The 14,516-nt window shown below is 38.0% G+C and overlaps 1 protein-coding gene across 1 annotated transcript; it reads left to right on the top strand.

The window, feature by feature from the left end:
- The first annotated feature begins 279 nt into the window (after positions 1-279).
- On the top strand, positions 280-5,295 carry LOC119994984 (NADH dehydrogenase [ubiquinone] iron-sulfur protein 1, mitochondrial-like). Its single transcript, XM_038841330.1, has 5 exons — positions 280-809; positions 1,382-1,628; positions 2,144-2,438; positions 3,458-3,832; positions 4,177-5,295. The coding sequence occupies exons 1-5, from the start codon at positions 383-385 to the stop codon at positions 5,074-5,076; spliced, it is 2,244 nt and encodes a 747-aa protein (XP_038697258.1). The 5' UTR covers positions 280-382; the 3' UTR covers positions 5,077-5,295.
- The last annotated feature ends 9,221 nt before the right edge of the window (positions 5,296-14,516 follow it).

Consider the following 14,516-nt stretch of genomic DNA (forward strand, 5'->3'; position numbering starts at 1 on the left):
AGAATTTACAAAAATAGAAGCTAGCCCAATTCAAAAACTGGGCCTGATTTTTTTTATCTAAGCCTAGCCCACGTTTTAATTTACTGTCGGTAAATCAGTAAAAACTTTAAAAGTATGCAAGATGGGGCGTAAGCAAAAAGGGGCTGGGAGCGTCGGGTTAAGATAAAGAACATATTGGGCTATCATTGTTTTGAGTTTTGACCCAATCTGATTAGGCCCAGGGGTAATGTAAGAAATGGGTCGGTCAAACCGACTCCGACCCTTGTGGGAGACACACGCCCGCAGTTTCCCCTATTCGACACCTTTCCAGGTTCTAAGCGAACAGCATGCTACTTCTTCCTCCATATTTCTATCAGTACAGAGCGAGCTCTACCAAGGCAACATGGGGCTTGGCTTGTTAGCTTCAAGGGTTTTGAGACCTACTACGTCGAGCCTCCTCAAATCCCCCAACCCTAGAACTCTCCTCATCCTCCGAACTATCGTATCCAAACCGGAGCTCCAGTCTCCGGAACCTGCTACTGCTCCAGCTCCAGAGGCGACCCCTGATCTCCCTCCACGGAAACCGGTAGGCGGCGCTCGTGTCGAGTTCTCGAGTCCGGAGGATGCCATTGAAGTGTTCGTTGACGGATACCCTGTTAAAGTCCCTAAAGGTATGACGGTGCTGCAGGCTTGTGAGGTTGCTGGGGTCGACATTCCTCGATTCTGCTATCACAATCGCCTCTCGATCGCTGGAAACTGTCGTATGTGTCTAGTTGAGGTCGAGAAGTCTCCCAAGCCCGTCGCCTCCTGTGCCATGCCCGCTCTTCCCGGTTAGGGCTTACTCATCTTTTTCTAGATTTGTGATTATAGTTCAATTCTCTTATTATGTCTGCCCACTCGGGCGGCAACTTTCCTCTTGCGCATTTTGTGTTTATTGGATTCTAGAGTTCTATTTACTTTTAAGATTTGGTTGAATTCGTGGATTCAGAATTTTGTGATTTCTTATATTATGGTTTGGAGTTCATTGTCAAATGTATGTGTTTATATTCTTTTGATTTGTATTTTAAGTCTGTGGAGGCATCAGGTGTCGTAGTTCTGGGATGTGAGATTAAATTAATTTTGATGCTCAAGCTACTCAGTGTTGTTGATTGGGCTTGATTTTCCTTTTATTTGTGTTGTTTATTGTGATATGTTTGAAACTTTATTTAGCCTTTTCTCGTGTATTCTTCAGAACCTATGTTCAGATTGGTTGCATCTATTATAATTTGTAACTTTTATAAAATTTAGTCTTATACTGATTGCCTATTTACTTCTTAGTTAGTTAAATTTGTTTTAGAGTTTGGAATGGATATTAGAATCTTTTGCATTTTGTTGTTTTACTCATTAGAGGCTCTGTTTATAGGGATGAAGATTAAGACAGATACCCCTGTGGCAAAGAAGGCACGAGAAGGGGTTATGGAGTTTCTATTAATGAATCATCCACTGGATTGCCCCATTTGTGATCAGGGTGGAGAATGTGATCTTCAGGATCAATCTATGGCATTTGGGTCTGATCGGGGTCGATTCACTGAAATGAAGAGATCTGTGGTTGATAAGAATCTTGGTCCGTTGGTGAAGACTGTGATGACTAGGTGCATTCAATGTACAAGGTCTAGACCCAGAATTGCTTATATCTCACTTCTTCTTTTTTCTGTCACTTCTTCTTTGTGTTAACTGTTTGACAATGACTTAATTCTTGAGAAATTTGCGTCTATTTTCTTCTTCTCAAAGTGGATGTCTTTCTTAGTTCGTTCTTTGGCAGTGTGAATCCTGACTGATTTTAGATTTTACGTGACTTTGGGGGATTTTTATTTCCATTTCCATAGTTGTGTGCAGTTCTCTTTTGGTGCTTAATTTGTTAGATCATTGGGGTTTGACTATGAGGGATGCTTTAATTTGTGAGTCATTAGGTGATCAACTTACGCACTCGATGGCTTTTTAAAGGTGTAATTTTTAGTTTTTTGGAATTTGCTTTTTGGCTCATGGACCATGGTACTCATGTAATATGTCTATAATGTTCATATTTTGTTATTCTATCAAGTGTTGCTCTTAGACAATGTACACCCGGCTTTATCTCAATTTGTGGTCATAAACAAACTTCTGATGCTTTCTCATAATCCAACAGGTGTGTCCGTTTTGCGACAGAGATTGCTGGTGTCCAGGACCTCGGCATGCTAGGTCGTGGGAGTGGAGAGGAAATTGGGACTTATGTTGAGAAACTTATGACAAGCGAGCTTTCTGGCAATGTTATTGATATCTGTCCTGTTGGAGCTCTGACCTCAAAGCCTTTCGCATTTAAAGCACGGAATTGGGAATTAAAGGGAACAGAGACCATTGATGTTACTGATGCAGTTGGATCTAATATTCGAATTGATAGTAGAGGTCCAGAGGTCATGCGCATCCTTCCGCGGCTGAATGAGGTAGATTTCTTTGGCACATCTCCCATTCTAGTTTCAAATCTCCAGGTGTATCTAATGTCTATGAAATAGCTTTGCACATTTATTTTCTTGTTTCTGTCATATCTTCCTGCTATTTTAGCTATATCCTTGATGAATGCTCGTGCTGTTTTTTTTTTTTTCATTGCATCATGCTAATGTGGTATCAGGTTGTGGTGTTAGGGAATCATAGTTTTGTACTACTTGAAAGTAAATCAAAGATTATTGTTATCATACCCTTTCCTTTTTTGCATAAAACATCAATTGGCATAATTTCGTTGTCTGCTTAGTTCCATCCCCAGGACTGCTCAACGGGCCATTATCGAGGCAAAGAATAAATTTATGCTGGCACTAGATCCCCAATCCCCCACCACTCTTATCATCAGTGATTTGAGTACATACTCTCAATTGTGTAGCGTGCATTTGAGTCACCCACTTTCTAAATAGTATTTCAGGTCCATTATTTGTCCTTGTCTCATATAAACACTTTGAGAACAATCGTACCCTTGTATCTCTCGATTATGAAAGCTTCTCCAAATGGTAGGGAGCCACACTGCTGCGTTTTCCTTTTGGAGGCATTGGTCCAAAGCTATTTGATTAATCCAAGCAATTGCATTCACTCCAGCACTGGAATATACTTAGACATATTGTAGTTATATACGTATCTAAGGAGATATATATGGAACCCAAATTGTTTGGGACAAAGGCTTTTTTGATGATGCTGGTACACACGTATATTTTTGTCCCCCAGTTAACCTCAAAGTTTTGGAAGCAAAGAAGCTGGTATGTTCTAAATCTGGCTCAATATTAGCAGGCAGTACGGGATTTGTCATGCACATTGTAAATTGAACAAATTGATAAGAAACGTAAATATGTGGTATATTGATTACCATGCAGCTTGAGGATGGAAGTTGAACTATAGGCATTTTTTGTTGGAATTTCGGAACTTAGCATCTGTTGACATTATTTTTTCTATTAAACCTCGGGTGTTGACATGGTGGCAGGACATCAACGAAGAATGGATATCAGACAAGACACGTTTTTGCTATGATGGTTTGAAGAGGCAGAGGTTAAATGACCCTATGGTTCGTGGCCCTGACGGACAATTCAAGACGGTGAGCTGGCGTGATGCCTTGGCTTTTGTTGCTGAGGTTGTCGATCAAGTAAAACCAGATGAGATTGTTGGAATTGCTGGTAAGCTATCCGATGCAGAATCCATGATGGCACTAAAAGATCTATTGAACAGAATGGGATCAAACAACATATGGTGTGAGGGGAATGGCGCTAATCCTAATGCTGATCTAAGATCTGGTTATATTATGAATAGTGGCATTGCTGGTCTTGAGAAGGCAGATGTGTTCCTTTTGGTTGGCACTCAGGTAACATTCTTACAAGTTATAGTTTAATCCTTTTCATATTAAATATTTTATGAATAGATATATTTGTCAAATTTTGTTGTTTTTCCATTTTTAAGTTTGCTATCACCTCACTGTAGCTCTTAATGCCAATTTTTATGCTGTTCTCATAATCTCATAAATTTGTTACTTCTGGAATTATGCCTCTCTCTCACTCTCCCATAAACACACACACACAGTTTCTTCCAACTTGTTCTGTTAGGGTGTCTGGTTTGACAACCTAAGTTAAAGTAATTGAAAGGAATGGTGGGTAAGAAGTAGTTGTGCATGTTTGTCACCTGCGTCTGTGTTTCTTATATTTTTTGCAGCCAAGGGCGGAAGCTGCTATGGTAAATGCCAGAATCCGCAAGACGGTTCGTGCAACCCAAGCAAAAGTTGGTTACATCGGCCCTCCAACTGATCTCAACTATGAGCACCAGCATCTAGGTACTGGTCCTGAAACTCTTCTTGAAATTGCTGAGGGTCGCCACCCCTTCTTTTCAGCTATTTCGAATGCCAAAAACCCAGCCATCATTGTTGGTGCTGGAATTTTTGAGAGGGAGGACAAAGATGCAATTTTCTCTGCTGTTGAAGCGATTGCAGAGAAGGGGAATGTAGTCAGACCAGATTGGAATGGATTTAATGTATTGCTTCTCAATGCTGCCCAAGCAGCTGCCCTTGACTTGGGACTAGTGCCAGAATCAATTGAAAGCATCGAGTCTGCAAAGTTTGTCTATCTTATGGGAGCTGATGATGTGAACTTGGACAAGATTCCAAGTGATGCCTTTGTGGTCTATCAGGGGCACCATGGGGACCGTAGTGTGTATCGTGCTAATGTCATTTTACCAGCATCGGCATTCAGTGAGAAGGAAGGGACATACGAAAATACAGAAGGGTGCAGCCAGGAAACTGTGCCGGCAGTTCCTACAGTCGGTGATGCCAGAGACGATTGGAAGATAATTAGGGCACTGTCTGAGGTAGCAGGTTTACCGTTGCCCTATGATACACTTGGGGCCATTCGTTCCCGTATCAGGACTGTGGCACCTAACCTCATGCAGTTGGATGAGAGAGTCACAGCTACTTTTGGTTCTTCATTGAAGCCCGAGTTCAGTCCAAAAATGAGCTCCACACCATTCCAGACCACTATTGGGAATTTCTACATGACCGACGCCATCACCAGGGCATCAAAAATAATGGCACAGTGCAGTGCGATGCTAACGAAGAAGTGAGCATTGTTGCTGCCATGATATTTGTTCAAGTTTTCTGAGGACCCTGTCAGCTGAGTTTCTTGAACAGGGGAAGTAGTTCCAATAACGTGATATACTACTCATTGTTTGTTTATTTGTAACATGTTTTGCAATGTAAAAGCTTCTCTCTGTAAAAATGACCTGGTATGTTCTGCATTTGGCTGTTCGGCTCACCGCGGCTGCTCTCGCTTCACCATTCAATAGCCGGTCCACTGTTAAAGTAATGGGATATCAAGCCTTCTGGCTTTGCCGAGACAACTTGAAATGTGGCTCCTCGGAGTCATCTATTGAATTAGATCCTCAACCCTTGAAGGTGCCATGAACTCAATTTGCAGCACCTATACATATGCTCGTATATCTATAATATTATCTTTGATGCTTCACGAATAGAGTCGATCATGGGCCGGGCTGTCCTGTAGACCCAGCCCACTAAAAAATTTCAAGCCCAGTCAGCCCTCCAATGAAGAGCTCTAAGCCATGAGGGGGCTGGTGGATGACTGGATATGATGGTGATAACGACCAAACAATGAGTTTGAATTGAATATAATATATGGGGAGTACACATGTAGTAGACATAATATAGCCCCACTTCAAACGAGCCAGGGACAGACAACACACTACACAATACGACTGGATGGTCAGCCACTTTGGTGACAGACAACACACAACACAAAAGGACTGGACTGGATTGGATTGGATTGGATTGGATTGGATTGGTCAGCGACTTTGGTGAAGGCACAAAGTGACCAGTCTCTCTCTCTCCCCCACCCACCTCCAGTCCTCCTCCTTATTAAAGCTACAGGGGATTATGCATGATGTGAAAACTCACTCACTCACACGTAACACACAAAACAAAAGAACAAAAAAAAATTAAATTCCTTCTCTGTTGACTGTTCATTCAATTCCCTATAACGTACAGTACCTGCAAATACAAGTTAAAAACTAACACTGCATTGACATATTGACATGCCATGCCATGCCATGCATGCATCAATGCATATATATATATATACACACACACACACACATCCATCTCTCTCTTTCTCTTACGTTGTCAGCGAAAAAGAAGGGTTTTTTGGGGGAAAATTATAAAGAGAAAAGGTTAAAAGGTGGTCTTTCTTTTTCTTCTTTCGTTTTACTTTTCTGTTATTTTTCAATCATAAAGCAATCGATTACAAAATGATTCGTGACCTCTCCCATCACATCTACACAGAATAGTACACCATCTTCTCTTTTCTGCTTAACTTTGCATTTATTTTCTTTATTCCCTCTTTTCGAGGTTTGACACCCATCTCTAGACTCTACAGCTTAGCTACGATGAATTACTACAACTATATGATATGATATATCTCACTCGTCCGTATGTGATATGTCAACTTCAAAAGACCACAGTCTACGTGCATGCACGATCTTTGCTCCCTAGATACTCACAATATGTCTAGTAATGTAATATGAATACATATCAAAAAAAATATATATATATATATATATATGACTGTCCTTATGTACAGTTTTTTCTTTTATCGATGGAGATTAGTCTAAGTTTGTAATTCGACCACCCTTGAAAGGGTACAATAATGGAAATTAGTAGTAGCAGGTTGGTTGGGCTACCAGTGTCGGTCTAATGTGATGAATATCCGTCACACGGGATGAGGACTCAAGTCTAATATTACAAATTTGGGCCTAAGTCTCTATTGAAAACTCAGGCCACTACCCAAGCTGTACTATTTCGACATACGGTCCACTTACCGCCCCAAGACTTACGAGCCATGGTCACATAGCCTTGTTAAGTCCATAGTGCCAGCCCACGGCACTCTCAATGAAAGCACAAATGATGAATACCCGCCACACGAGATGAGGGCAGAAGTCTAGCATCCTAAGTTTGGGTCTAACTCTCTATTAAGAACTCAGGTTGACAATAGGAAGTTTGTCATTCTTTATAAGCTAGACTTCAAATCCTCCTTCTTTCAATGTGGGATTCTCATCATAATGTTTATATTTTGTAGTGGTCAAAAATTGGTCTGGCTAGCTTATTTTTGCGGTTAACATAAAATTCAGTCAGCACACTCGCCAAGCCTAGGTCCGCCATGCCCAGTCTAGTAGGCACGATCTTCCCCTCAGTCACGTGATGCGTCGTGCTCCTGATGAGATCCCACATCGTTAAAATAGGAGGACCAAACCTAGCTTATAAGCGCATGGTCTTCTCAACCTACCAGCCAAGGTTTTCATGGGATTCAACCCATGGGCCTTGGTTACAGCCGGCCCGTAAGGGCGTCGGTTGGGCTTTGGTTGGCAAGGGGGTTGGTCTGTGGCTGTGGGCCGGTGTGGTTCTCATCAGCTCCTTGACACACGTCGATCACCAAAGCCAACTTCCCATGTCAACTATGCAACCCGAATTGGCATGGCTTACGTCACCTCTTGATCGTATAGAGCTCCACTATAAATACCCCCTCTTCTTTCAAAGGAAATGAGGATCTTACTCACTAAAATAGCCCAAACACTCTCTATCCTTTCTTGCTTGACTTTCAACCAAATTCTCCGTATTTCGCCTAGAACCTTGCACCTTATTTGTATATTTTTCTTGTCATATTTACTTTTGATTATTGACTTGATCGTTAGAGTTTCTTTGGCAGACACCCAATCAGTGTCCAAGGTTTTCCCGTCCTCAACCTTTCTTTGTTTCTCAGGACTATGAGTGCCTCACGATAAATTTTGTCGACTATTCGACGATTATAGTTTTAGACATCTACAATGTTCAAACATTTAAGTAGAGTACTATGACATTTCTCTCTTGTGTTGCAGAGAGAATTAATTTGAGGTCACAATCTTCTTTGATGAAAATGAAAAGAATTTAGAGAAGTAGTATTCCCACCCCTCAAATTGGTTATCCCCCAAATCATTGAATTGTATTTTTTTTAATATTATTTTATATATGATTTTATATTTGATTCTTTTGATTTGCGTGTGATTTCACATTTGATTTTCATTTCAAAAATTAGTTTTTTCACCCCCTAATTGGTTTTCCCACCCCTATCAATTAATGAAAGTAAATTTATTACATCACGTCAATGCATGTTAGCAAGTAGGGGTCGGCATTAGACTCGGCCCGAGCCCGGGCCCGATTTTTGAGAATCGAGCTTCGGTTCGGGCCAAGCCCGACTTTTTACTATACTTTTGACTATTTAATATTTTATATATGTATGTATGCTACAAGTTGTGGATTTAGGGCTATTGTTGGGTCATTAGGGTACGATAATAATGCATAGGCCTACGTTCGACAGAACTTGATTGGCAAGCTGAGAATATTTTGAGGTAAGTATGTTGACTTATTTGGTGGTTATGAGCGTGCATCGTCTATCCACAAGTCACTGATATTCTTTGAAATAGATAGGATTTGTGAATGGTAATCATTTCGTTCAATCGGCATTTACATATGGTAACCTGATGTATCCTATTATGATTCAGTGGTTTAAATACAGGTATGATTATGCAAATGACTGGGTCACTCCATACAGAAAACAACTTGCAGCATACATTAAATATATCCGTTAATCTACATTGATGTGATGTAATAAGTTTAATTTAATTAATTGATAGGGTTGAGAAAACTAATTTTTAAAATAAGAATCAAATATCAAATTACATACAATTCGAAAGAATCAAATATTAAATCATATATAAATTAATATTAAAAAAATCAAAATCAAAAAGTGAGGGGTTGGATTACCATTTTTAGGGATGGGAATAATATTTCTCAAGCATATATATATATATATATATATCCATTGTCACATAAAGCAATGAAACACATACGTAGCTTCACCCAAAGCCTTTTTCATTTACTGTGTTTTGGGAGTCACGAAAGCTGATTTGGTCATCTCTCCCTCTCTCTCTCTCTAGCTATATCTCTCTCTACGTACATCTTAAATTTTGTCCAAATGTTATTTATTTCCATTGTTGTAATACAATACATGATACAAGTTGGACCACAACAACATGACAGGTCTATGCAATATAATCCTCACGTATTGTTTCATCAGGACACCTGGTTAATTTGCCAGAACTAAGGCATGGTTTGCATGCTTTGTCCCCCACAACAATTTTGTTTTTCTAATACATGTAAAAATGCACTTTCTATTATTATCCAAATATAAAAGTTAATTAGTATACCCCTTTCTCTTTTATTTATAAACTTAAACCCCATAACCCAATCCCTTCTCCAATACCCATCATCCAAATTATATTTTAATTAATAAAATATTTATAACACATAATCCCTACCTTGATAGCTGACGAAGCGGAAGTAACAACTAAATCGTACGATGACGAATTCAGAGAATAACGTGGAATCTCCACAAATTGAGAACAAATCTTGTTTTTGCTTAGTATTAATAATAATAATCAAGTGTCTCTCAAATTACAACTTAGAGAAGTATTTATACAGGAAAAGAACCTTAAAACCATTAGAAAAAGGAAACCGAATTAAACAAGGAAATATCGTAAATTACGCGCAATAATATAACAGTGTTGCGTAGACCCCTTAAACGTGCAAATTTGGGCCTGAAACCTGTCGCTATGGAGGACAAAATGTATGCAAAATATGTGGGGCTCAGATTTCCCTTTCCGAAAACATATTATGAGCCTCGTAACTCCTTCCGGATTGAAAGTTATGGGTCTTCAAAGCTCTACCGTTATAGTCACCTCTGCATCAATAATAGTGATACCAACTATGCGTACGTGTCTACAATGTCAACTTGGTCTTGATCACTTTTGCTTTCCCACTCTCGACGATTACGACGGCGATGGTGGTTGTCTGCTCAGTTGTCTTGTCCCTTTCCTCGCCCTTGGTCGTGAAACAGCGCTGCATAATTTAGGGGTTTTTTTGGTTTTAGAAACGAAGGGAGAAAGTCGGGAGAGAAAGAGGGCTTATATGTAAATTTTTCTAACTTTTAAAAATTCTACTTTGGTCCCTCAAGTCTTGAGCTTCCCAAATTTCACCTCCAAAACTTCTAATTCATTTCAATTTGACTCCTATTTCCATATTTCAATTACCCCTAATTTAATTGGTCCTACCAAAATTGTTGGTTTTTTTTTTAAAAAAAAGTCATAAACCTAATTGTTTTGATTCATACAATAAACTAGGTAATTGAACCTAGGGGCCACCACGAAAATGGAGTACAACCAAGAGAACCAAATCACAAACACTAAAAACGACCATCATCGAACGACACCGTATTACACCAGACATCGACTGACTCCACCAATCTGCATCAAGTAACAAAGACTAAATAGAAAAACAACACACAGATTACACCTTGGATCTACATTAAGGATATTGGCTTCTCTTTCAACAAGAGGGGCCGATTTCCCTCAGATCTGAAAATCTCATCAATATAAAACAAATATATGTCGTCGAAGCACATCAGAAACACTGGTGATCAAAAATCTACGACGGATGGAGGAGATCTAGAGCTGGGGAGGAGAAATTGATGCAGATTGAGATTGAGATATTTCAATTAAATATTTTATTTTGGTGTTTTAGGAAATCAATTGTTTGTAAATCAATTAGTATTATTTTTCTAGGAGTCTAATATCTTTTTTATTAAGACTACTTTTATATATTTACTTTTAGGTATTTGTTTCCTATTATAAGTGTCTAGGGTTTCGTTTAGTTTACTGTTTAAGGTTGTAACCCTTATTGAGGAATGACAGTTTTTGATTGAATAAAATTAAGAGACGGCTAGTCTTTTCCAATTTTTTGGTATTCGTTAGAATAAACAAAGTTTTGAAGCCTTAAATCTGGTATTCGTGTGTCGAATCAACAGATTTAAGTAGACTTGTTCCTGGTATTCGTGTGTCGAATCAACAGGTCCAAGTACGTGTTCTTTCCACCACGTAGCGCTGCATCAGTTGGTATCGGAGTGAGGTTTTCCTTCGCAATCATGGTACACAATGGTAGAGCTGATGGAGTTTGTGAAGGTCATGGTAGTAGGCGGGTTCCGAAAGAGGAGGCCTATAAACATGAAAATCGTGGTGATGGGCGGGTTCCGAGTGAGGAGGTCTACCATCATGCGAGATATGTTCTTTTGTAAACTTGTTCCTGGTATTCGTGTGTTGAATCAACAGGTCCAAGTACGTATTACTTTCACCACGCCGCGCTGCATCAGAAATCTTATAAAAAACTCACAAGTTTTACACAAATGTTTAAATATCAAATGTTTGATGATGGTGTGATCATAATTGTCAAATGGACCCCCTACGATTGATTTCAATATCAAAGTAAATCCAATCCGATGGAATGATCATACATCATTAATTGAATATGTTCATGTTTTATTAAATTCTGTAATATTCTTTTTGGTGATCCGCCTGAATATAATTCAGATAAAATAGGATATATTAACCTTGTGCTCCCCATCAAATACAATATATATACATATATAAAGGGGGAAAAAAAGGGCGTTGTAGATGAATGGGACCCAAGATGATGATCAAATGGTTGTAATAATAATGTCATTGATGGAGAATGAGAATCATTAATTAATTTGTATGGGTATATATAGAAGTAGTGCATTAAAATTAATAAAATTAATATTATAAACAGACTATTATATGTTATATATATATATATATATATATATATATATATATATATTGTGTAACATAAATTACGTTTGGCTTTGGTGTGAAGGAATTAAAAGCTGACAAACCTAACACGTGAAATAAAAACCCCACATGTAGCCATGTTTCATTAATTGGTATTCAGTTTTGACAATAATATATATATTTATTTATTTATTTATTTATTTAGTGTGTAACATAAATTATTGTCAAAACTGAATACCAATTAATGAAACATGGCTACATGTGGGGTTTTTATTTCACGTGTTAGGTTTGTCAACTTTTAATCCCGTCACACCAAAGCCAAACGTGGTCCATTTCCAGCCATGCCCTAATATGACAATTTCAACTACTGATCGATGTGAGGATTTCATACCCATGACTTTCTAGTCATAATAAAGTATATAGGAATTTGGCACTAAAACAAGTCTTAATTGTTTAGGAATCAACCCAATAGTTAGGAGAGAGTTTTGCAGCTTGTGAGTTCGATATCTACCTGAGTCAATATACGAGTGATTTAGAAATTATTGTGCGAGCCTGTAGATTTATCTATTGCACACCCGAATGATAATGACTGCGGGTTTTCATGTAAAAAAAAGTCTTAATCTTGAAAAATGTACATGTGCCCTTGTTTTTCCACCGTCTATGTTCAATTCCTTTCAACTCGTTATTAATTGATCCACAGTAGCGTTTGTGGTAATTTGTTTCAAAATTCAAACTCAACATGACCCAAGTGTTTAATTAGGTTGAATTTGGCATCCAACATACGTGTATTGAGGCCCACGCTTGCTTGGGCTGAATCGATGGTTTCAGTCAATTTCTCATCCAAACACGACCTAGCAAAGAAAAACAGTGTTTCAATGGTCACATATATCTATCTATCTATCTATATATATATAAGGATTTCTCACATAACAGTCTAATGTAAAGGTGTAAAATAAGAGTTTACATTTTAATGGTGTGGATGAATGAGATGACAAGTGGGGTCCACTGCTTTGGGGCCCATATGTTTCAAATCAATGATGTAAACATAGACCCTTATTACACCCTTACATTATACCCTTATGTGAGAATTCTCCTATAAGTAATCAAAGTAAGGACTTAAAATAAGTACAGCTTTTTGACCATTGATTTAAGTGAAATGACTAGTGGGATCCACTGTTTTGGGTCCCACATGTTTTAAATCAATGGTGAAAACATGTCTACTTATTTTAAGTTATTACTTTGAGTACTTATAGGAGAATTCTTATATATATATAGTTTGCTATCTGCAATGGAAGCATTTAAAGAAAGGGAGTTATTCCCCTAAACATAAGAGTAATCTCACTATATATAAAGCATAAACTAAGGTTATATATGTATCATGTATGATTTAGTTAATCTAGGGCTTTCAAATCCCAAGCTACAAGGTTGTTGATAGATTTAGAAGGGAATATTTTGGAAGAATGAGACGAGCGAATTAGGAGGTAATTAATGGTGCGGACTTTAGGTTTTTTTTTTTACAATTAATGAATACACATGCACTTGAAACCAAACGAGAAAACCTTTTTTTATTTCTTGAAGGTCAATGCCCATGTTAGCATCCACAATAGGCTTGATATGCAGCACTTCAAAGCTATCTTTTTGAATAAGTATAGCACTAGTAGCTCACAATGGAAACAAAATGACACTTGAAAACATGTAGCAATTTTATCTATACTTCATATTTGGAGGGGTTCTAATGTGATGAATAGTCTTTTTTGTAGAACCCACTCAACCAATTAATTGACGCCGCATCATCCCTCAATCTTTTGATTTTCTCTCTTGTAGGACCTACTGAACATTTGGAGTGTTTGCTCAAGAGTACCCATTGTGGGTATATTGGAGTATAACACTTTATGGTGACAAATATTGAGGGATTTGGAGTGGGCTCAAGAGCCACCACCGTGCATACAGTGATATATAATCACTTGACGATTTAGCCTACTTGTTTATCTCTCTGGAATCAGGACGACAGCCTACCTGACTAGCTTGACCCAAATTTGAGTTTAATGGACTGTCTAATTGACATGTCTGTTGAATTTTTCTCAATTACCAAAAAACAATATCGAGATATCTTTTTATCTTTGTATAAATCGATCAGTTTATGAGTTCGCTCTTCTCAAACATTTTGATATATAAATCACAAAATGTTAATATGGTGTGTCATTTGAATTCTCCAATTGAAATTGGGAGTTTATTTATAGTATGCAGCAAATTGATAGTCATATATATAAATATAATTAAGAAAAAAAAGAAGAAATTGTAGGAAAAACATGGTATTGCATATACGTACTAATTAGTGGTACGTACCCAGGTGCAGCTGACAGGCTTGGTAGAGTGTGTTTTCAGTGTCTTCTTCATTAAATAAGAGGCATGGTACAAAATTCAGTTTATAATAGTATTTTAAGAGAGAGAAGAGAACCGAAGAGAGTGGGCGACTATGAATCTGCCATGCATTCTCTCTCTACTCTGTACTCTCTACTATATATTACTCCGTATCACAGTAATAATAAGTATCCCGGCAGTTCGTATCCCGATTATCTAAGCTGTCGAGTTATACGTACGACATTTAATGCGCATCATGTGAGACCTGTAGAGTCTCGAATTCACTTGAATATTATGCGTTTAACACAGCAGTAGCTGTAATAATTAGAATACCAAATTGCTAGATGTTTATCATTTTTTATATTATAATTATTTCTTGTTCTCTCCGGAGAAGTAATTAAAAAAATAAAAAAAAAACCCCCATTTATTTATTAATTTATTATGCTGTTTTGACT

Source organism: Tripterygium wilfordii, chromosome 3 (assembly GCF_013401445.1).
Source record: "Tripterygium wilfordii isolate XIE 37 chromosome 3, ASM1340144v1, whole genome shotgun sequence".
In the NCBI taxonomy this organism is placed as follows: domain Eukaryota; kingdom Viridiplantae; phylum Streptophyta; class Magnoliopsida; order Celastrales; family Celastraceae; genus Tripterygium; species Tripterygium wilfordii.

Coding starts and splice junctions, on each gene's coding strand:
- LOC119994984 (XM_038841330.1), top strand. CDS start 383: ATGGGGCTTGGCTTGTTAGCTTCAAGGGTTTTGAGACCTACTACGTCG. Junction 810..1,381: donor TGCCATGCCCGCTCTTCCCG/GTTAGGGCTTAC, acceptor CTCTGTTTATAG/GGATGAAGATTAAGACAGAT. Junction 2,439..3,457: donor TCCTTCCGCGGCTGAATGAG/GTAGATTTCTTT, acceptor ACATGGTGGCAG/GACATCAACGAAGAATGGAT.